The 24,046-nt window shown below is 29.8% G+C and overlaps 1 protein-coding gene across 1 annotated transcript; it reads left to right on the top strand.

The window, feature by feature from the left end:
- LOC136080516 (periostin-like) lies at positions 1 to 24,046 on the top strand. The gene is made up of 7 exons (XM_065797291.1): positions 1 to 171; positions 621 to 677; positions 10,743 to 10,780; positions 12,106 to 12,204; positions 22,432 to 22,567; positions 22,688 to 22,992; positions 23,353 to 24,046. The coding sequence occupies exons 3-7, from the start codon at positions 10,745 to 10,747 to the stop codon at positions 23,824 to 23,826; spliced, it is 1,050 nt and encodes a 349-aa protein (XP_065653363.1). The 5' UTR covers positions 1 to 171; positions 621 to 677; positions 10,743 to 10,744; the 3' UTR covers positions 23,827 to 24,046.

Consider the following 24,046-nt stretch of genomic DNA (forward strand, 5'->3'; position numbering starts at 1 on the left):
CTGCGCGACGACGGCGTTGTAATTCTCGGTGTTGGTATCGGTTCAGCAGGAATGAAACTGAGCTGAGCCACATTACTGGAGGTAAAAAGAACGCATACACTGCTGCTACGTTTGATTCTCTAACTGACAACGAGTTCATTCATAAGATCAAAAATGGCTCTTGTGAAATAGGTAGTTTTTGTTATTTGTATTAGCAAAAATGTCACGTTTTGTTTGTGCATTAAAAAACAAAAAAGTTTGTTTGTGCTGCTGTTTGATTGTTTTTGATAACAGGAAGTGTCGTTGTCATCGTTTTTTATTTTTTTTACGGTTCTTTTTGCGGTTGTACTGGTTTGTAGCTTAGTTTTGCAATGAACGATTAGTCTTGGTGTCGTGTCTTGTAATCGAGGTTGTTTTGCGCTTGCCTTGTATAATTTGGTTTGTTACACCAACTTACGGTGCGGTGTGTTGTTTTGTGCTTTATAAAATGATTACGAGGATACGTCGTAGCATGTTTGAAAGTAGAGAAGCCGATAGTTAAAGAAAAAAGAAAGAAAAACAGTTTCATTTTTTCTTTATCTATGCAATTTGAAGTTTGTGTTGAGCAAAGAGTGTAATTTGATCAAAATTGTTTCGTTTAGTGTCGTCCGTCTTGCAATCGACCCCAACGATAGCTACTACTCAAGCCTCTTCTACTGGTATGTCTGAAAATATTTTTATTACTGTTTGTTTTTTGAATCGCTTTGGTCTCGTTTTTATGTTCGCTTTCTTCACGAAAACAGTTGAATGGGCTGTCTTCTGATTAAAGCGGCAGTAATTTTGTTTATGTTGTGCTGTGTGTGTGTGCGTGTGTGTATGTACAATGTTGGATTGATTTACCTGGTCAAAGCAATTAATTGTTTTTTTTAGCTTGTGGTTGTTAATTTTTTATACATTTTTTTAATTCTAGTTTTTCTATTTTTCTATAAGTTCATTGTTACATTATTAATAGTTGTAAACTATAATTAGGGAATGATAATTAGTTGACTTGTAAATCTATACTTAATATCTGTTTGGATACATGGATTTTTTTATGTTATAACAATTCTTAACTGATTGTTTTCATGTTGTATATTATTTGGTCTATTTTTAATAATAATTTTTGATAAACTGGTAATATTTGGTTTAAAAATGTTGTCCGTTGTTTTATGTTTCCTTCACTTTTTTATAATTTTTTGAATTTTAGTGTTAGATATCCTTATTCCACAGCATATCGTTTATCCTTTTCTCCCCACCTATACACCTATATGTGTTTCGGCCTGTTAGTCGAGTAATTTAAGATATAATTATTTTAGGTTTCATTCATGAGCTTTTATTAAATCAATGATTTTTAAAACATAAACATTTACTTATATTTGTATATGTTTTTTCTTAAATATTAATGTTGTACTCATTTATATATTAACAATATATAACAATTTTAAATTATTTATATTGAAATTGCATTGACTAATAGTACAAGTCATGGCCTGTTTTAAACCAATTTATTTATTATTTTTTATTTATAGTTTGTTTTAAAAGTTTTTATATAATAATATTGACTTTTAAGCTTGGCTTTAAGTGTACGAAATAAATTTGTATAGTCTATAAATTTTAATTGCAATAAAATGATTTTGAAAAAATTATTTTATATGTACTGGCCACTATCTATTGTTTACAAGGAGTTATTGTTTTACTTTAGATTTTGTGTTTTTTTTGTTTTTTTTTACTATAGTTCTTTTTTTCTTAAAAGTGTTTTGCAAATGCATACTAAACTAATTAATTAACTATAAACATGTTAATAACAACAAATGTGTAAAGCTTAAATTTTCTCTTTAAGTTTGACATATTAATAAGTTGTTTTCTCCTTAAATTATGACTTTGCTGTTCACTCCTCCATAGGATACATGCAACTTATTTATAATACATAAAAAAAGGAAATGTCAAATCAAATGAACAAATATCTATCTTTAAAATAATTAATAAATAATATTGTGAAATATGTAAAAATATATCTTTATAACAAATTAACTAAAATATATAAAGTAGGGAAAATATTTCAACTGTTCATGTTGTGTTATTATATCATGTAAATATTTGATATGATAAATCTAAAATAAAAGAAATAATTGAATTATGTCAAAGGAAATAAAATGCATCACATTTAAAAACTGCAAATGGGTTTACCTGTTTTTGGTCCCCTTTTGTGATGTTGCAGTTGTTATAAAGATTTATTGAAGATCTAAATATGTTTCAAAGAGTAAAAGTATTCACAAAAAGCAAGTATTAACAATACTAAAGATAAAATATCAAATTAGGATATAAAGTCTATTTATAGCATAATTTTGTCTTTGCTTTTAGTGAATGAATAAAATTAGTAAGTACCAGTAATTAAACTATCTATTATTCATTTTTATCAATAGACACCAACGGGAAAATAAGCCAAGTTGCCTATCAACATTAAAAATCACAAAAATGACATCATAACAACACAAAAATAGGACATGTAACATTAGACATTTGTAAGTACCTATTACCTTATCCTAAATACCAACAAACATTATTATGTGTTTCCATAAAAAGCTAGACAACACAACCTTACTCTAAAACAGTAACACCATTTGACTCTGAACTCTGCCAAGCCACATAGCTTGGCTGACAAGGTTAACAATCTTGCTCTACAAGATGTCGAGTCATACTAATTTGAAAACATGAAAACAGTATGATATAAGCATATATACAAATCATAACGCATATAACTTTACATAACACATACAACCTTACATTAAAATTGGCACAGGTAGTTTGAATAAGCCATCCGATATAGTTCCATTTGTAGGAAGAGTTGCTACTATGCCAATGCATGCAAATATAGCTAATGTAACTGTAGCAACTTCTACTTCAACAATCAAATAATTATATTTAAGCATTTTCAGCAATCAAGTAATTATATGTAAATATTTTTCACTACCAGCTGGTCCATCCATGAAAATCAATTGAGCTGATGATTTGAAGATTTTTTGAAACAAAAAATAAAAAAATTATATAACTTTAAAAATATCTACAATAAAAATATAATATTTAAATATAAATATGTAAAATATATGTTAGCCAATCCCACAAATTTTTTTTGACAACCAATTTTTATGCGGAGTGGCTAATGAGTGGTGTAGAGGTCATGTTTATATGTAAAAAAAATTATTTTTTATTTTTTCTTGTTAGAAGTATTTGTGCCAGTTAATTGAAAGGGATTCTGATGTCAAATCATGTTAATTTTTTTTAACAATATATTCCTAATGTGTTCCTGTAACAAAAAAACACTGTGCTTATTAATTTAAGAAATATGCTGTACCTATCTTTCACTGATTATTAACTATTATTGTTAACTAAATTATTATTAACTATTATTATTAAGTATTATAACCTAGGGCTGTAAATCCTGGCTCGTGTTCGTGAACGGCTTGGTGATCGGCTCGACAAGAGCTCGTTCATGTTTGGCTCGAATGGTAAATGAGCCGGGCTTGAACAAAAAGTTTAAAATTACAAAAAATTGTTCAAGCTCAGCTCGTTTATTAAATGAGCCGAGCTTGTACATCAAAAGGCTCGTTCATATAGGCTCGGTTAAAGCTCAAATATATATATATATATATATATATATATATATATATATATATATATATATATATATATATATCCAATGCAATGAGAGCAAGACTTATATTTTTGAAAATGTAATTCGAACTATTAGAGTGCAGTGTTTAATAGGAATTATTATGTTTGTGAGAGTTTACATTATGTTTGAACTTTGAACATTAAGTTTGAACATTGAACTATTAGTTTTAACTTTTATTTTGAACTATTAGATTTGTGGGATCTTATTTCATTATGTTGTTTATTTCCATGTTTAATAGACTGTAGGATTGTTTATGTTGTTTGTTGATTTGGACTTGCATTATTTACAGATGAGCCTTTAACGAACAATTTTTTTACTAAACAAGCAGTGAGCAAATTGCTTCAAATTTCACTGATAAATTAACATTTCAGCTATTTTAAAATGATTTTTTGTTGATCTTTGAGGTCATTCCCAGTCATGCGTCAAAATGTATGATTTTTACCTCATTTTGGTATCAAATGATGTTTTTTTAAAAATACTGTTTCTGGAGCCTTGGATCAAACAAATCCAAATCCAAAATTATTTTCCTAAAAAATTGGGTAAAAGGCATTCGATCTTTTATTGTAAACTAAACTTGATCAAATATATATTTATATATATATATATATATCCACAAGACAAAGAAGGGGCATTTATTAGTCGAGAGAGAAAAGACATCAATCCAAGGACCGTCAAGAAGAAAATCACGAAAAGAATCCCAGTCAGCTTTAGAGTAGTGGAAATTAGTGCGATCATAGGTTGAGTCCAAAGCAGAAGTACAAGATGAGAGATTTATAGAGATCATTGCATGGTCTAAACCATCTGAAGGAGAAATAAAAGAAATTGAACACAAGGTAGGGGTCAGAGATAAGACAAATCAAAGAGTGAAGGTAAATGATAAGAGTTTTCAGGAAAATGAATCACAAAGTTAACTATCTGAGTAAGAGATTGAGAAATGCAGAAGATATAGGCTTTAGTGCCAGCAAGATCTGTGGCGTTAAAGCCAAGCCATTCAGTCTAATGAGCATTAAGTCACCAATCACTATAATATTGGCAAAAGGGTAAAGAGAGAGGGCATGATGAATTTGATTAAAAGTTACATCTAAAAGGGTGCAGTCTTGGGAAGAAGGAGAATGATAAAGATTAAAAAAAAAAAGGTGGTAGAGTGAAGATGTGCTAAGCAGAACCTAACCAAATATGATTATAATTATCACATATATATATAAATATGACCGTATATAAACAAGATGTGCTAAGCGGAAGCACATAAAAGAATAGTCAAAGGATTGACACATGATTTCATGATAAATAGGTGAATGGATGTGTGAGCCAAGCATTTGACTATTGGAGTCTTTGCGAATCATAGGATAGTACCTATCAACACTGAGATCTGAGAAGGAATTGCAGAATTTAAATTAGTCTTAACACTTTAAAACTATTTGGTTTTAAATTTTATTGTTTGTGTATCTGACTGCTAGATTGCTACATAACTATGGAATTAAAATGATGCCTTATTGTGGTAATTCTGACACCAATTTTTGTGTGATAAAAGTATTTACAAAGTAATGTTTATGAAAGACTTTAATGTTTATGAAAGACTTTCAATTTTTTAGTTAAAAAATTTGAATTAAAAAACTTTTACAATTAGATCTATATTTGAGAAAAAATCATATTTATTTTTAATGAACTTAAAAATAAAATTTGAATATTTAGAGCTATTTGAATAGTTATGGCTCCCTAAACAAAAAAATTTGTTGTCAGACTAATTAAAGTTTTGTTTTTTTAATTAAAATTATAATTTACCTAGTTTAAAAGGTTGTTAAAAAAAAACTGTTTTTAAAGCCTGAAAATGAAAAAAAAAAAATCTTATACATGCTTATGTGAAACTACATGTTGTATGTAGTTATGTTGTATGCTGTTATGTTGTTATAACAACTACACGTTGTAGTCATTATATTTATGGGCTTTCAAATCAAACATATAGTAAAATCCTGCACAATTAGACCTTTTTAGAAAAATCTGTCTTATGGGCTTTTTAGAGCCAATGCGTCTTTGAATGATATAGTATATCAATAAAATATACATTCTAAACTACTACTTTTTCAAATAAGTTTGATATTAGCAATGATAGAAGTGAAACTAAGAACAGGACCAGTCTGAGTGAAAAAAACAGGTGCAAAAGAAACTGGCTCAGGAATAATTAGCAATGGAGCAGCAGTTGGCTCTTTGTAAACACTTTTTGTCTTCTTCCTTTTTATTTTTCAACTATTCTCTAGTTGGAGTAGCTTCTTCATTCTTGACAACAAAATGAATTATTATCTACATCAACTGATTTGACAAAGTTCTCAAACTCCAATATCTCGGAAATTCTTTTCATCAGATCTGTGAACAGATCTTTTATTCAGCTGCATTTTTTTATGTTATGCCCTAGAGTTATTAAGATTAATCATGAGTCTTTCGAAACATAAGAATTTAGAGATAGGGGATGATAATTATACTGCAAGAAATAGGATATAGATGGAAAAACAGCTCTGACTCTCATGACTTCAGCAATCTTATGTTCCACTCTTTCTGTTAAAAAAAAACCTTTTTTCTCTGCTCCTGTAACAGCCACTGTTAGAATACCCCAACACTATTGCAGCTGGAGATGGATCCAAGTATGAGGTATAGTTTTCCCATGATTTAAAAAAAACTGAAAGCCAAGAGTAAAACGGTTTAGTCAGCCATCCTATTAATCTCTGGTGATGTCTTCACTCAAATTAATGACCTGTCTGATCATTGGACGTATTAGCTCAAACCTCAAAGTAAATGGCCTATATTTTGCACGTGAAATGGCTGTTTTTTAAATTGTGTACTTGGTGGCCTAATCTTCATCTTCAAGGTACATAATTACAAGCTCAGTCATTTCACAGTTATCACCACATTTCAAATAAAATTCTATTAATAATTTTCAATTGTTGATAAATTAATAATTTTCATTATTTATAATGATTTTGTTAGGAACAAAAGTATAGATATAACAAAGGGAATCTTCAAGTTTTCTCCTTTTAACTTAAGTTTGTTTAACTTGTCAACTGTTCGAGTTAAGTTTACCTTACTGTTTCTTAATATATCTTTGTTCTTGAGATTTAATCAGGTTTGCAGTGCTAACTAGGCTTGTTTCCCCACTCAATTTCCCTGAACTTCTGATGGTTGAACTTAACTAACTCTTTCACTTGATTGCCATCGACTTCCTGCCAGTGCTTAAGTGATTTAAGCAATAAGTTTTCATGATCAACAGTTTGTTGATTACTGCAGCATCAAAAAAAAAGTAAGATGTGAAATTTTCCTAGATGGTGTCCAAAATAAACATTTTCAGACATAAAACATTGTCAATTGTCTTTATGCTCCTTTAAAATTAGGTGTTTGCAGTAGTGTCAAAGTTAAGCCCATGAACTCACCATTTAAAAGGAATCCACCAAATGCTGTTTATTTGTTCAGGGCTGGCACACCAAGGAGGTGGGTCTTATTTTATCTTATAACGAAATTCAAATGTTTGTTTGTCTAATTTGTTGCGCCTATAAAATGCTTGATCATTTTTCCATCAAAAAGTAAAATTTTTGATTTTTTAGTGTTTTTTTAGTGTCTAGTTCAACTAACCATGCTGGTACTAAAGCTTAAAGTTTTCCAATCTACTACTATAGTTTACTTATTATTATGGTTATTATAATTACTATAGTTACTTAGATATGGTCGTCTACAAAATGATTTGCATAATTAACTTTGTGACTATTTCAAATAACCCTAATAACTTATCTTTGCTTCCAGATTTGAGTCTACTTGCATCTATGACGTTATTTTGTGTTTAATTTCTACTTATTTTAGTTCTGATCATTTTATGATTATGTAGTTTTGTTACCTTTAAGTTTTCATATTGTACTCCTACATTAGATTTACTCTACCATCTCACTTCTTATTACTGCAGTGAAGCTGACTGGGTTTCTTTTTGTAATTTCCTTTGTAATGGTCTTCAAAATGATGTCTTTTTTTGAGCTTTTATTTGTTCTTGTTGGTTTAAAGAAAAATGGGGTAAAACAAGTCAAGTCTTAATTTATGCCATTTTTCTTCTTTTAACTGCTAATCACAATTATTTCTTTAATCTTTTTCACCAGATCAACTATCTTATAAACAAATATCTTTTTTATTTTTGTAAGAAATAGGTGCAAAAAGGTTTGTCTAATAGTAATGTTAGATAAATGTCATCTTAGTAGTTACAAAGACTTTTGTGGGTTCAAAAGACTTTTGAAAATTTTAACAATATTGTTATAGCAAGTTTAACATTCCATCTCTCATACATGGTTCTGATCTTATTACCTCTCCTAAGGATAAGGTAGAACTATTTGCAAAAAACTTTTCCTCTAAATAATTTCTCGAATTTTATATTATAATTTCCTGTCATTCCAAAAAAACAGGTTTATTCATTGCTAGACATTCTAATCATTCTGCATTCGAATCGCTTATATTAAACATCAATTAAAAAACATCATTTAAACTCTTCTAAAAGTTTTGATCCTGACAGACATTCTGTTGGAATTACAACCTTTAGAAGAGTCAAGAGCAATAGCCCTAACTCCTCCACATCTATCTAATCCACAATAAAACCTACAGGTTATTACCATTAACAAATCAGCAGTAGAACGATAAGATAAAGTAATGGTTATGATTGGAAATTGCAGGAGCACAATGAAAGGAAACCATGGAAAAGAGTAAGGCTTAACTTGGAATCATCGAGAGGGAATAAAAGATTCCATGCTAACCTGTATTTAAAAAGTTACATAAGAAGCACATTTTTCAGCAGGAAGATGAAAGTTTTCTAACCAAGGGTCATCTAAAAGTAAATCATGGCAAGAGTTTAACTCAGCTTTAAGGCAGTTGTAAGAGGTACAATGACATGGGGATTCAGATAATGAAGAAGAATGAGATAATAGCTTTAGAGAGATCAAACCATGATCAAAAGCATCTAAGAGTGAATGAAGAGAAACTGAGCGCTGACCAGGATCAGAAACAAGGTATAAGTCAAGTAGAGACAACCAAGAGCCCAAAAAGCAGGGTGTGATAAGTCAGAGTTGGCTTCTCCCAGCCTTTTCTCTCAAAGCGTATCTGACAGTTTACAGTTTTTTATGTTTTTGTATTAAAAATAAAAAAATTACCTAATAACAAAATGAGTTGTTTTTACAATTTTTTTTTAGTTTCTTTTATTAAGTTCCTTCTACTCTTTAAGAACAAAGGCAGTAAGCTAGAAGTGAATAATTATCGACCAGTATCACCGACTTCTGTGCCGTGTAAAGTTCTGGAGAGCATAATAAAAGACTCACTTTTGGCACATTTTACGAACAATAAATTTTTATCGAAGTGTCAACATGGATTTGTTAAATCTAGATCATGCACAACAAATCTCATGGAAACTGTGGATTATTTAACAGAAAATATCGCAATGAATCGTCCGGTAGATGTGGTTTATTTAGACTTTGCGAAAGCTTTCGACACAGTGCCACACAAAAGACTCGTTTTAAAATTAAAAGCGTATGGAATTACAGGAAAGCTGCTAAAGTGGTTAGAGGAATTTTTAAAAGATAGAAAGCAATGCGTAGTCAACGGTGATACTGTTTCGAGCTGGCGCGATATCTACAGCGGAGTTCCGCATGGATCGGTAATTGGCCCGATATTGTTTGTTTTGTTCATAAATGACCTGCCGGATAGAATACAAAATGTAGCCAAGATCTATGCAGATGACACCAAAATAATGATCGATGTGAACTCAATAGAAAAAATAAACAGTCTTCAACGAGATATAAACAGTGCTTGGGACTGGTCTAAAGAATGGTTAGTGAAATTCAATAAAGAAAAATGCGAAATAATACATTATGGAAGTAACAATCCAAAACACGATTATTCTATGGATAATGTTGTCCTAGGACAAACTACTATTCAAAAAGATCTAGGCATATTATTCTCAGCAAATATGAAATGGAGACAGCAAATTATATCTTGCAGCTCGAAGGCAAATAAAATGCTGGGAATGATTAAAAACACATTTGTGAAACTGGATGTGCAGACTCTTAAAGTCTTATACGTGACGTTTGTTCGCCCAATAATTGAATTCGCGGTTCCAGTGTGGTCCCCTCAGCTTAAAGGAGAAATAAAACTGCTCGAGAAAGTTCAACACAGGGCTACGAGACTCAACTCGACTCTTGCAAAAATGAAATACGAGGAAAGACTGGAGATTCTTGGCCTCAGCCCATTATGTGAACGCAGACTTCGTGGAGATTTGATCCAGACTTATAAGTTTTTAAATAAGATTGAAAATGTGGACTTTTTAAACGGTTTCAAGCCTAATGATTTTCAATTATCTAGAGGAAACGGTGTCAGGTTTGAACGCGAAAAAACAAAGTGCAACTTAAGACACTCATTCTTTACTAACAGAATAACAAAACCATAGAATAAACTACCTAAAGATGTAGTTAATGCAAAATCAGTAAACAGTTTTAAAGCACAATTAGACAATTGGCTCCTTTTAAATAAAATTAATACTGACACGGCTGTCTAAGTGTGTTATTAATACACACACTCGTCGTCTTCGGGCGGCTACAGCATCTACTACTACTACTACTACTGTTGCTTTCAAGCATGGCGGTTTTTTTTGGAAGTTTTTAAAATAATTGTAAAGCCATATGGGCAATATTACTTTAGTTGAATTTTAGTGAAATTGTATATATGCTTTTTTGTTGATAAATGTTTCACAATATTAAAAATGAAATCATTAATTAGCAACATTTTAAAATAGAAATATTAACTTTGACCATGTTTGTATGTTTGATTTACTGTTAATGAGTAATATTATTGTATCATACTAATAATTTTAAATTTTATTTTTAAATGTCTGAAATTACCAACTATTTTTTATTTTTTTTATTACATTATTACATTATTAGATTTTGTTTATAGTTATAGATAGTTTTTGATTTTTTTTATAACCATTAAATATTTTTATCTTAAATTGGTAATACTATTTAATGAACTATATATTGTTTAACATTATTTTATGCATTCATAGAAATGTCAAGTTCACTTGATGGTCATTGTGTTAAATTTGTAAGCAGTTTATCTTTTTGTATTTTTATTTGATATCAAGATATACAGTTTAATATAATTTATCAGTTTAATGTAATTTAAATTTTGTTGTAAGCAAAGAATTGCTAGTTAATGGTTCTCAATTTTGACTTCAGTCATGCGTTACACATTCTTCTTTTTGAATCATTTTTATGTCATCCAAATTTTTGGCTTCTTGAGTGACATTTAACTGTTATCCAAGTTTTTTTCTGTATTTTTTTATTTTTCTGAGCTTCTTTAATTCTTTTGATTTTTCATATTTTAGGTTAAACAGAACATTTTTTATTACTGACCACTTTTGAATCACTTAAACCAGTCTTAATAAATCTGTTGCATTAGTGCATTTTGACCATAAGTTTTTAAAACAAACAAAAACTCTCAGTAGCTTTTCTTGTTAGATTAAAACAATGATGCCTGCTTTGCTTCTTGCAAATTCTTTTTTGCTTATGCAAAATTTAACATGTTAAAAGGCAATAAAAATTAGCTGTTTACAAATGTTGAGATTTTAAATTTTAATTTGAAATATAAACACTTTAAAAATTGTTAATGATTATTGATAATAAAAAAACTGTTAAAAGAATGTTTAATAAAAAAGTTAAGTCATCTTTTAGAAATTCCGAAAAACTAAGTTATGCTCCCAATTTTTTTATTAAATTTATTTACTAAATTATGTATAATCATTTCAAATTAGATACCAATATAGAGAAAAATCATTTCAAATTGGACAGTATTTTAAATTGGACTTCTATGTTTTATTTTAGTTTATAATTTATATTTATTTTTTATAGGTTTTACATTATAATTTTGGTTTTTAAAATTTTTCTAAATTTACTTTTTTCAATTTTGTACATATATATCAGATTGCATAATTTGATTAGCTTTTTAAAGCTTTTTTTCTTTGGCATTAATTTAAAAGAGATAAACATGAGTTTTTTTCTACTTAAAATCTTTAATTAATGAAATCGATAATTTGCCCATAATTATGAATTAAATAATATTTTTTATAATTTATTTTTTTATTATAACTTTTTCTTATTTTACTTTATTATACCTTTAGTTATATATCTTCTCATGCTTAGTTGTATAATTTACTTGATTATTAATTATATAAGTTTTTAGTTACATAAGTCCAATATAGCAAAACAGGTTTGTAAAATTAGACATTTTTTACAGCAAAATGCTTGCAATTTAGAAAATAAATAATTGTTTAATTTATTCAAAATATGTTCAACTTGATGCATATTTACTCTACCTAATTTTACTCTATATTATTTTCTTTTTTATATTATTTAATTTTTTTAATTTAGAACATGTCTCCATTAGACAAAAACATTTTTGACATATTACAATATGGAAAAGTTGAGAAATCAATCAATAAACTTTTTACAAATAAAAATTCTTTGGAGGTATTATTAGTAATTATTAACTATAATTAGTAATCTAATTTGTAATATATATATATATATATATATATATAATATTTGTAATATATATATATATATATATAATATTTATGTAAGATGTAATAAGATTACTATATATATATATATATATATATATATATATATATATATATATATATATATATATATATATATATATATATATATATATATATATATATATATATATATATATATATATATATATATACACACCTACAGAAAAATATAAATAAGTAAGATACTGATTATACATTTTTTATTTCAATCATGCACCTTTTCCACTACTTTTTATGATTTTAAAAAATGAATACAAATATTAAATATTAATGTTATAGATAATATTTCTTAAATGCATTTTAATATTTTTTTAAAACGTAACATTATCACTGATCTTTAAACAGTGTAACAATAGTTTTCTCTCTTAATTATGCATTACATGTATGTAGGGGAGGGAAGACAAAATGTGAATTAAATTAATAGAAAATAGAATCTTTTGCTTTTCTATAGTGAGATACGGTTGTATTCTTAAAAATAGCTTATACAATATTGTTTACAGACAAAGCTTAATTTGAAATACCTTAAAAAAATACCTTGCCAATGTGCGTCTAGCATAATAAACTGTGGGCAAGTTTAAAAAATGACTTCTTTATCACCTTTAGGTGGTTCCGAATATGCAATGATCTCTATAAATCTTTTGTCTTTTTTCTTCGGACTTCCTCTTGCACTACTTACTACTACTCTAAAGTTGTCTTAATGTGATTTTCTTTGCGACAACCCTTGGACTGATGTCTTTTGTCTTTCAGCTGATAAATGCGCCCCCTACAGAACCTCATGGATCCAAGCAGGTATGGAAGCTTTGATTCCTTCTTATAGGTTTTAAGTCAAGCCTCATTCTACTCCATGGTATTTACCTTCTTGTGCAGCTTCTCTATCTAATCGACATAAAAAAGTCCTGTCTGATGCTAAGCTCCATTATTCTCAGTTAACTAAATCTCATTATGCGGTAGTGGTGTAGTGGTAAAGCGCTCGCTTCAGAAGCGAGAGGTTCCGAGTTCGATCCCCACCACATCCCTGGTAGTACCGCGCTCAACTTGTTTCTCCGCGCAGCGGCCTTGTTCGTCGAGGTTCGTGTTTCGGAGTTATAGAGTTGAGAGAGGGTTATAACCACTATTGAGTAGCCTCCTCATCTGTAGTGGCCTTCATGGCCTTGAGGAGGTGAATAACAAAAAAAAAAAAAATATATCTTATCTCAGAAGTTAGGCTTTAGAGACTTTGGGAAAGTTTTCAATAGGGTCATTAACAAATGTATGTCTGACATTCCATCTTTCATTCATGAGACCAATTTTATTACCTTTCCTAAGGATAAGACAGAAGTGTTTGCAAACAACTCTTCCTCTAATTCAACTCTTGGATCTCATAGCCATACTATTTCTGTCATTCTAGTTCAACAGGTTAACCCATTGTTAGACGTCCAAACCTCTCTAAGTTTCATTTCTAAAGTCATTTCTCAATTAAAATCTTTAAGGCTTGTGTTGTGATACAATATTCTTGTATTCCTGTAACTCACTTCAATTCTCTCTAAACTATTTAATTACTGCTTTTTCTTTTTTTTTTTTTATCTCATTTACTCCCAAAAAGGCTGCAAGCAACCACTACAAAGTTGGGAGTTACTTGAAAAAAAAATAGAATTAAAGAGCAAGGAAATAGTTGACAGAAGACTTAAAAAGTTGTAGGTTTTATAAGTCAAAAAAACATGAAGATTGGAGAGAGTTCTAAAAAGTTGAGGCGCGGGGGAAAAAAGATTTTTTTTTTTTAATTATTCACTTCCCCATAGCCGAGAAGGCCACTACAGTTGAGGAGGCTACTAATGTGGTTACAACCCTCTCTCAACTTTATAACTTCGAAAAACAAAACTTGGCAAACAAGGCTGCTGCACGGAGAAACAAGTTGAGCGCGGTACTACAAGGGTCATGGTGGGGATCGACTCGGAACTTCTCGCTTTTGAGGCTAGGGCTCTACCACAACATCACTACTGCCTTAAATAGATGAATAAAGCTTTAGATTTGTCAAGAGCAATAGCCCTAGCCTTTCTGCCTCCATCTAATGCACGATAAAATCTATCAGTTACAGCAGTTAACAAGTTAAATGTAGAGCAAGAGAATAAAAAGTCATGTGTTTTTTTTTCTCGATAAATAAAAAATTAGGAATTAATTTATTAACTTATAAGTTATAATTTAATTCATTTCATTATATTATTATTATTTAAGATAAACTACCCCTGATTTATTTTACAAAACTATTTCCCTGTTTTTTGAATGTAAATTTAACTTATATATATACACACACATGCATACATACATATATATTAATAAATGTAGTGTGTAATTGATAAAAAGTCATAATACTAACTACAAGTCATATAAGTAAAAATATATGTTTATAAAAAGAATAACTTGATCTAAACTTTTTTTTTTAATATTATATTTGTGCTTTGAAGAATTTTTTTTTTTTTTTTTTTTTTTAAACATCTTCGCTTCCAACAAGGCCACTAATTAAATTTGGAAGTTACAGAAAGAGAAAATATGAGGATTGCAGAGCAACATAACGACTGACGGGCGACTTAAAGGATTGTAAATTATATGAATCAGGAAAACAAGATAAAGGAAACGAATTCCAAAGAGCTGATGTTCGAGGAAAAAAACTAGACGAATAAGAGTTTTTGGAGCACTTAGGAACAGTCACAGAAAAAGGATGACACTTAATTGAATGGCGAGTAACACGAGAATGAATTTTAGTAGATGGCATAAGAGACGCTAGCTCTTAAGAGCAGTGCCCATTACAGTATTTGCAGAAAAGAGAAAGAGAAGCAATATTGCCACGATGTGATAATGGTTGGAGGTTGGCTGCAAGAGCAGGTCCAACTATGTTTATAATACGATTTTGCACCTTGTCTAAAAGAGAAAGGTCATCATTAGAAGTTCCGCCACAGATATGGCAACAGTATCCCATACAAGGCCAGATTTGAGATTTATAGAGATAGAGAATAGAATCCGAAGTAAGAAAGTGACAAGCTTGTTACAGAGATGCAACCTTAGCAGATGCTAATTTTGCAACTGATTTGATATATGGTTTCCAAAAAAGATTGGAAGGAAGAGTTAATCCTAGAAGATGAAGAGTAGGTGACTCATCGAGTACATCACCGTTCATAAATATAGGAAGATCTAACTTATTGCGATAACGATTGGCTGAAAAAAATTGAGTTTTATCTGAATTAAAGTTCACCAGCCACTATGAGCCCCATGCTGTAGCAGAAGTGAGATCCTTTTCAAGCTCAAATGCCCAAGCAATCAGAGGGTGTTGGTTTCTTATCACGACAAGAAAAAATGGTAGTATCATCAGCAAACAATGCCACCTTAGATGTGAAAATATCTGGAATATCATTAATGTAAATTAAAAAGAGTATTAGGCCAAAGAGAGAACCTTGCGGAACCCCTAAAGTTACAGAATAAGAAGAAGGGTGCTGTCCATCGAGAACAGCTTTTATATTGGATATTGGATTGGAAAAGAAGGATTCAATAATCTTAAAGATGTTACCAGATACACCACAAGAAGAAAGCTTATGGAGAAGACCAGCATGCCAAACTTTATCAAAAGCTTTTAAAATGTCAAGAGCGATGGCCTTAACCTCTCCACCTTTATCTAATGCACGAAAAAACCTATCAGTTTTTACTGTTAGCAAATCAGCTGTAGAACGAGAAGATCGAAATCCATATTGATGGTCAGAAAGTAAGCTATTAGATTCAATATGAGAGATAAGGTGTTTGTTAATTAAAGATTCAAAAACCTTGCTTATGATAGGAAAAAGACTAATGGGACGGTAGTTAGACGAATCAGATCGCTCTCCAGAATTTTTAAAAATAGGGATATCGGATGCCGCTTTTTAGCAGGGTGGAAAACAAGACTCTGATAAGCACTTGTTAAACAGTTTTGAGAGTATAGATGACAGCTCCAGAGAACACTTCTGCAAAACAATAACAGGTATGTTGTCCGGCCCACAAGCTCTAGAAGAGTCTAGGCAGAAAATCACTTTAGATACAGAAGTTGGAGTGATACAAATGTCAAGCAATGGATCAACCTGTTTGTTGGCAATATCAGATAGAACGCAACTAGTGGAATCAAGATGACATTGATGAAAAGTTTTTAGCAAACAATTCAGCTTTGTCTTTAGGTGAGGTGACAAACTCTGAACCATACAAGAGAGGTGGAATTAAAGATTTGCCTTTATTATTGATACTATTAAAGATATTCCAAAAGTCACGTGAGCCTAATTTTTGAGAGGAGATGCAAGATTTCATGACCTGAGAATAGCGGGCTTTGGCGTTAGACAAAACCTCTTTACAATGGTTTCCAGCAGTAATAAACAAGCGTCTGTTTTCTGGAGAATTGTTTTGCTGATAATATGGAAATAATGGTTTCGATTGGAAATCGCAGCAGCACAGTGTGAGGAAAACCATGGAGGAGAGTGAGGTTTGACCTGGAATTGTCGAGAGGGAACAAAAGATTCAATGCCAGCCTGAATCCACGAAGTTATGTAAGATGCACATTTGTTGATAGGAAGACAAAAGATTTCTACCCAAGGGCTATCACGAAGAAAATTACGGAAAGAATCTCAGTCAGTTTTACTGTAGTTGTAAGAGGTACGATAATAGGGGGATTCAGGTGATGAAGAATTAGATATTAGCTTTAGAGAGATCAAACTGTGATCAGAAGCACCTAACGGTGAATATGGAGAAACTGAGCACTGACTAGATCAGAAACGAGACATAAGTCGAGTAGAGAAGGTAAATGATTCGGGTTGTCAGGAAAGCGAGTTGGAAAGTTGACTATTTGAGTTAGGGATTGTGAAAGGCAAAAGTTGTGGGCTTTAAAGCCTGCAAAGTCACTGACACTGAAGCCAAGCCATTCAGAGTGGTGAGCATTAAAGTCACCGACAACAACTATATTAGCTGGTGGATAAAGAGAGAGGACTTGGTCAATATGATCAGAAATAACATCAAAAAGAGTGCAGTCTTGAGATGAAGGAGAGCGATATAGAAAAAAGAGAAAGGAAATAGAGTGAAGTAGTGCTAAACGAAAGCACATGAAAGAATAGTCTGGGGGAATTCTTACGAATGTAAATGCCCAGGACAAGCATGTGACTATTGGAGTCTTTACGAATTATAGGAAGATAACCATTAACACTAAGATCGCAATATGAGACAGCTGAACTCAAATTAGTCTCACAAAGAGCAAGTAGGTCTGGGGAACTTTGCAAGAGATAAGATTCAACAGAAGAAAGTTACTTCGAAGACCACGAATATTAGTGAATGATAGGTTTAGAGAACTTGGTGATGATGATGGTTTTTTGTGTTTTATAGTTTTTGTACTTTACTCCTTTTTTCAATAGGATTGAAGAATTTGACCCAAAGCATAGATAGTACTCAGAACACTATTTAATAGCCCAAGCAATTGCTTCATTACTACTAATAAACCCTAAGCTATAAGAAAGGGCTCCTATTGTGGCCTCCGCAATGCACACCAAAAGTACAAACAGGGACACCATCCATGCGCAACATGGCGCTGTTAATACTTTGATATTTTTCAGCTGTTGATGGAATCAGCCTCTCTGAGAGATACCACACTGTTCGGGAAACCTCTCTACCAGCCTGCCTCAGAACTATAAAACTGAGTTTTAGAGCTGTACCCTCATTAGGAGATAATAGAATAAGTTGCCTAGTCATAAAAATAGAGATACAAGCAAAACCCATGCATTGAGTTAAGAATATCCAGCATTCAACATCCTAATCTGGAAACAAGGTATTAAAAATACATCTGCACCAGCCTAATAGATGAAGAAGGGGTGTGATATCTTGAAAAACATTCATAGAGTTAAAAATCTTTCAATTTTTTGCAGAAATGTTGAAGTCAGTCTCTTCAAAAACTTTAGTTTGTTTTTAATCTATTCATAAGTGTAAACCACAAAATTTTGAATAAGTTATTTATCATTACTGAAGTGTTTGCTGATAATTTTAAAATAGTTTTTAGTAAATAGTAAATGGAGTAATGTTTTTTTAAGTACTTTCAGTAAAAGGGGTTTTAATAATGGGTTCCAATAAAAGAGGTTTAAATAATGAGTTCCAATAAAAGATATGTAATAAAGTAAGCAAAGAAAATTTATGAAATAAAAAAACGTTAAAGAAAAAAAATATCATTTTAAGGTCTGGGTTACCATTTTGAGAAATAGTGCACACTTATTAAAGTTTTTTTGTTGTTTTTTTGTTTGTTTGGTTGTTTAATGAATATGCCTCCTGTATGCCTAAATGTACTTACCATATGTACCAATGTACCATAAATGTACTTAGCATATGTACTAATGTACCATAATATTATTGATAAACTTTGTGTTGCTTATATTCAAATCTTTAGTGAGAGTTCACAAAATATTGCAGCGGAAAAAAGTTTGCTAAGATTATGGTAAGTTATCAGTTGTAAACCATGTAAACATTTTTTATTGATTATCAATTATATACAATGTCAAGAGGCTGTTAAAGCAATACCTTTTCACTGTGCATATTTTGACAACAAAAGATTTTATTTGTTTTTTTAATGTATTCGCTCCCAATAAGGCGGTAAGCAACCACCGTTTAAATTGTCAGAAAGCTATAAAGTGAGCTAAAGAGCAATTAAATGTTGATAGGAAGCTAAAAATATTGTAAAGTTTATGAGTCAGGAGAGCATAAAGATGGAAAAGAGTTGCAAAGCAATGATGTTTGAGGGGAAAAATAAATGAAAGCCTTTATAATATGAAGTAGGAGTTACATTTAAAAAGATCCAAGTTAGCTAAAGGACAATCAGGATTGAGTTTCGGATATTATTATTATTATTATTTTGAAACATAAAAAAAGTGATTCAATAAGAAAGTGATAAGTTTTGGCTTGACAGCTAGAGCTGATCCAACCACATTTATATTTTTTGAACTTGTCTAGATATTAATGGAGAGAGTTCTTGGCTTTTTGTAAGACTGTGACATAACTGTTATGACATGTCCATGTTATGAATGTTTAGCAGCCATGGTGCAGTTGAACCTCCTGGCTCAATACCAGGTGGTTTAGTGCCAGCTCTGACCAGATTTAAGATAGATTTGGTTAGGGAGGTGTTAATTTCCTGGTTTTTCCTGGTTCCATGCTTTTCAGTGGTGCTCTGTGTTCTTATTGGGGTACCTTATGAAATTAAAAATAACAATTTTAATGTTGTTTTTACTACAAGTTGCAGAAGAGAAAAAAATAGTTTTAGCAATTGAAATGTGTTTAGATGTCTTACAGTATGTTAACCTGTTTCTCTGGGATTAAAGGAAGAGTGTGGTTATTAGATTTAAGAGATGAATTAAAAAATAAGGTTTTATACAAGTTATTCTGTTTTATTTGTGTGAGAATCGCATTGATAATGAGACCAGACTCACTAAGACCAGTCTCATGTATTAGAGAACGTTACACTTGGAATTTTTATCTACACTGTTAAGGGTATTCCAATAGTCACTAAAACCTATCCTCTTAGAAAAATTATGGTTTAGTAATGTAAGAATAATGAATCTTATCATCAGACAATTACTTTTTACACCAATTTCTTGTAGTTATATACAAATATTTGTTCTTTAGAGAGTTGTTCTCATGAAAAAGATGCAAAAAGTAATGGCAATTAAGAATTCACTAGAAAGTGAGTAGAGTGAAGTTTGAGTTAAAACTAACAAGAAAGAAAAGCTTTCAAGCCTGTCTGAATCTGAGATATCATGTAGAAGGTACAGCTTTCAGCCAAGAAATGAAAAACATCAAAGACTGTAAGACTTCTTGAGCACTTTAATAACCACAGAAAAGTGATGAAGATCCTGAAGTAGTGATGAATTGCTTGAATTATCAGTATTTTTTCTTAAAATTTGTGATATTTTTTAAACATCTTCACTTTCAACAAGGTTTCAAGCAACTACTATTAGAGTTAGAAGTTAAAAAAGTGATTTCCGACTTCAATAGTGGAAGAGAAAAGTTTATATAACAAAATAATGGAGGATAACCCCTAAAAAGAGTAACTTGAAACAAGTTTTTTGAGTAACAATTAAGAGACAAATTAAAAGATTGCAAATTATGTAAATCATAAAAACAAAATGAAGGAAGCAAATTCCAAAGTACTAATGTTCAAGGAAAAAAGCGGTATGAAAAATGATTTTTGGAGCATTTAGGAACAGTTACAGTAAAAAATAAGACTTGAATGATGAGTTACAGAAAATGAAGAAGAGTGCAGTCCATTGAGGACAATTTTTTATACTATGATTGGTAAGGAAGGATTCAATAATCTTATAGAAGTTACCTGATACACCATAAGAAGAGAGCTTATGAAGAAGACCAGCATGCCAATCTTTATCAAAAGTTTTAGAAATGTCAAGACCAATAGCCCTAACCTTTTCACATCTATCAAATAAATAATAAAGCCTATCAGTTATTATCGTTAACAGATCAGCAGTAGAACGAGAATATCGAAATCCATATTGATGATCAGAAAGTAAGTTATTGATTCAAGATAAGAGATGAAGTGTTTGTTAATTAAAGACTCTAAAAAACCTTGCTTATGATAGTAAGAAGACTAATGGTTTGGTATAGGCAGGCACCCTTACATTCAACATTATGAAAATAGAAATTTCCTGATCTTAAAATCAAAATAAATATAACAGGTATAAAAACAAGTAGGTATTAATGGAATATGTCTTTTACTTTTATTTTTTATGTATTTTAGATAATGTGCACAGAGTTTTTTAGTTTTTTAAATTGAAAACAAAAATTATAAAAATTTTGCGACTTTATAACATGACTAAATATTTGAAAAATTTTGTGATTTATTATATCATTAAATTTTTAAAAAATTTTGTGATTTTGAACTATAAAAAAGTTTAAAAATTTGAGATTTTAAGACTGCAATCATTAAACATTAAATTTAAAACAGTAGTCTAAAGAATTTGAATGTTTAAAGCCAAGAATAGCTGTTGTTATGCATAACATGTCCACATGAGTCAGCATTTTATTTAAATCAAAAACTATGAAAAGTGTTTCCACTTTTGATTGTTTCCTGTTAATGGTCAAAAGTGCCGTGTTATACTGCAATGCTGGTTTACCACCGTACTTGGTTACCACCATACTTGGTTACCACCATACTTGGTTAAAGCTTTAAATATAATAAATAAATAAAATACAGTATAATTCAAATATATATGAATAAATATATTCAAATTTAACAAATAATAAAAAGTATAATAAAATACCAATAACAAATTCGATAACTAGTATTTTAAACTTTTTTTTGAGGATAGAGATAGAGGGGGATTGTAGGCCCTACAATCCTCCTCTATTTCTATCCCCCTCAAAAAACAGTTGTGCGCCTCTACAATGTAAGGGCATATACTAAAGAGGGGTGAGTAAAAATCTAAAAACAAGGTATGCAGGAGGTAGGAGTTAAAAATTACACGAAGTTGTTGACATAATATATGAAGGACCCTTAATAGTTACAGTTTTTATATGACTATAAATTTGATGTGAAATTTGTGAAACATTTTTTTTATCTTGGTATAGATAAGTTTATTGGTTTTATCTCTATTAGATTAAATCTATTATCATTTTGGTGTTCCGAAAAAAAATGATTACAATAAGTTGATAAAGGAGATTTGACATAAAAAGTATATTGAAATCATTTACTCAATATGATCACATAAAATTGATAGAAATAGACTTTTTATGACAAACGTTATTGACGAAGTTTTGTTTTTTGCAAGTTTTTTGAACTAGATAAAGCGTGAAGGGTTAATGATAGATAGAGCAGTAGAAAAAACACTTTATTTTATATTGAAAATTTCGTATACTTAATATGATTCAATATTTATATCCCTTGCAAACAATATTTATGTCCCACTGCAAGTAATATTTTTATCCTATTGCAAATAATATTTGTATCCCACTGCAAACAATATTTATATCCCACTGCTAGTAATATTTATATCTCAATGCAAACAATATTTATATCCCACTTCTAATAATATTTTTATCCTACTGCAAACAATATTTGACAAATAAAATCAATAAAGTTTAACTGAGTGTTCCTTAATTTCTTTAGATTATTTTAAATTATGAAAAAAATCTTCACAATATAGTTTCGGAGCTTCAGCCATCTCTTGAGAGATTGTTTCCTAAATTCAGTTGTAGATTACATGATGAAGAGATATCATTGTCTTCCTTTTTCTTTACAGATGGTTTGTTTAATTTTGTTTTGTTATTTTTTAATTTGTTCTTAAATGCTAGTTACGTGATTCTCAACATACTTTTATATTGCAAATATTTTAAAATAAATATATTAAATATAAAACTTTTAGAAAAAAGTGATATCCTATCTAAAGCAAGAGAAATGGGAGGTGGACAGTTTGTGGATATGCTGTGGGCTACTGGTTTAGCAAAAAATATTTTAAACTCTAATGAAAATATTACGTTAATAGTTCCTTTGTCAATAAGTAATATTCCAGATTTTATTAGAAAAAAAATCCATAACGCTTGCTTGCTTAGACAAATGCTTAAATATCATATGGTTCCTGGGAAGCAATTGCTTTCAAGTTTGAAAAATAATGACGTATTAAAATCACTTTATGAAACAGAATCAATTTATTTTAATAAATTTAACCAGGTATAATGTATACTTTAATATATATATATATTTATATATATATATATATATATATATATATATATATATATATATATATATAATAGAAAAAATATTTAAAAATAATTTACAAAACTATTTGTAGCTTTAAAATTTTAAAGGCATATATACATATATATATATATATATAAATATATATATATATATATATATATATATATATATATATATATATATATATATATAATATATATATATATATATATATATATATATATATATATATATATATATATATATATATATATATATATATATATATATATATATATACGATATTGACTTAAATTTTGAAATGTAAGAAAGTGTTGTTGTTTTTAGTTTACTTCTTTGAGTGGTGCTTTAGTTAAAAATATGGATATTGAAGCTCGTAATGGAGTTATACATGTTGTGGAAACCTTTATTCTACCTCCGGCTGTAGATACAATATCTTTACTTGAGGAGCGTAAGCTCTTTTCTATTTTTGTAGACATTTTAAAAGACGATGAGTTTTCATCAAAATTAAAAGATTTTCCTCACACTTACTTTGTGGTAACTGATTCAAACATTAATAACACGAACTATATTTTAAAACGCTCCAATTCTGATAAATTTAGCTTTGTATTAGGCCATATAGTTCCTGGATTTCATTTTTACCATTCACTACGCAACAACACTGTGTTGACTGCTGTTGATGGTAGTGCTTTAAGAATAGCGTATTATGATGGTATGATGACGGTTAACGACAATTTAATAACAACATATGACTTGTTTTCTCGTAATGGTATTGTACATGTAATAGAAAATACGTTGTGAACTCACGGAAACGCAAATATTATTTAAAACTAATATTGAAATTATAGAACTGTAGTTTTGAGTTTTTTAAGGAAAGTGGCAAAGTTTTTATATAATTTACTCAAACCTTTTTTTAACTGCTTAAAACGGTTCTTATAACTTCAAGAATTTATATATTATATTAAATTATATAATTTAATGTATATATTTTTCAATATGATTATGTTTAAACATCCAAAAA

Source organism: Hydra vulgaris, chromosome 05, assembly GCF_038396675.1.
Source record: "Hydra vulgaris chromosome 05, alternate assembly HydraT2T_AEP".
In the NCBI taxonomy this organism is placed as follows: Eukaryota; Metazoa; Cnidaria; class Hydrozoa; order Anthoathecata; family Hydridae; genus Hydra; species Hydra vulgaris.

Excerpts from the sequence above, each read along its gene's own strand:
- LOC136080516 (XM_065797291.1), top strand. The coding sequence starts at position 10,745 with ATGTCAAGTTCACTTGATGGTCATTGTGTTAAATTT. Across the intron at positions 10,781-12,105 it reads ATGGTCATTGTGTTAAATTT|AACATGTCTCCATTAGACAA; the intron begins GTAAGCAGTTTA and ends TTTTTAATTTAG. Across the intron at positions 12,205-22,431 it reads CAAATAAAAATTCTTTGGAG|ATTATTTTAAATTATGAAAA; the intron begins GTATTATTAGTA and ends TAATTTCTTTAG.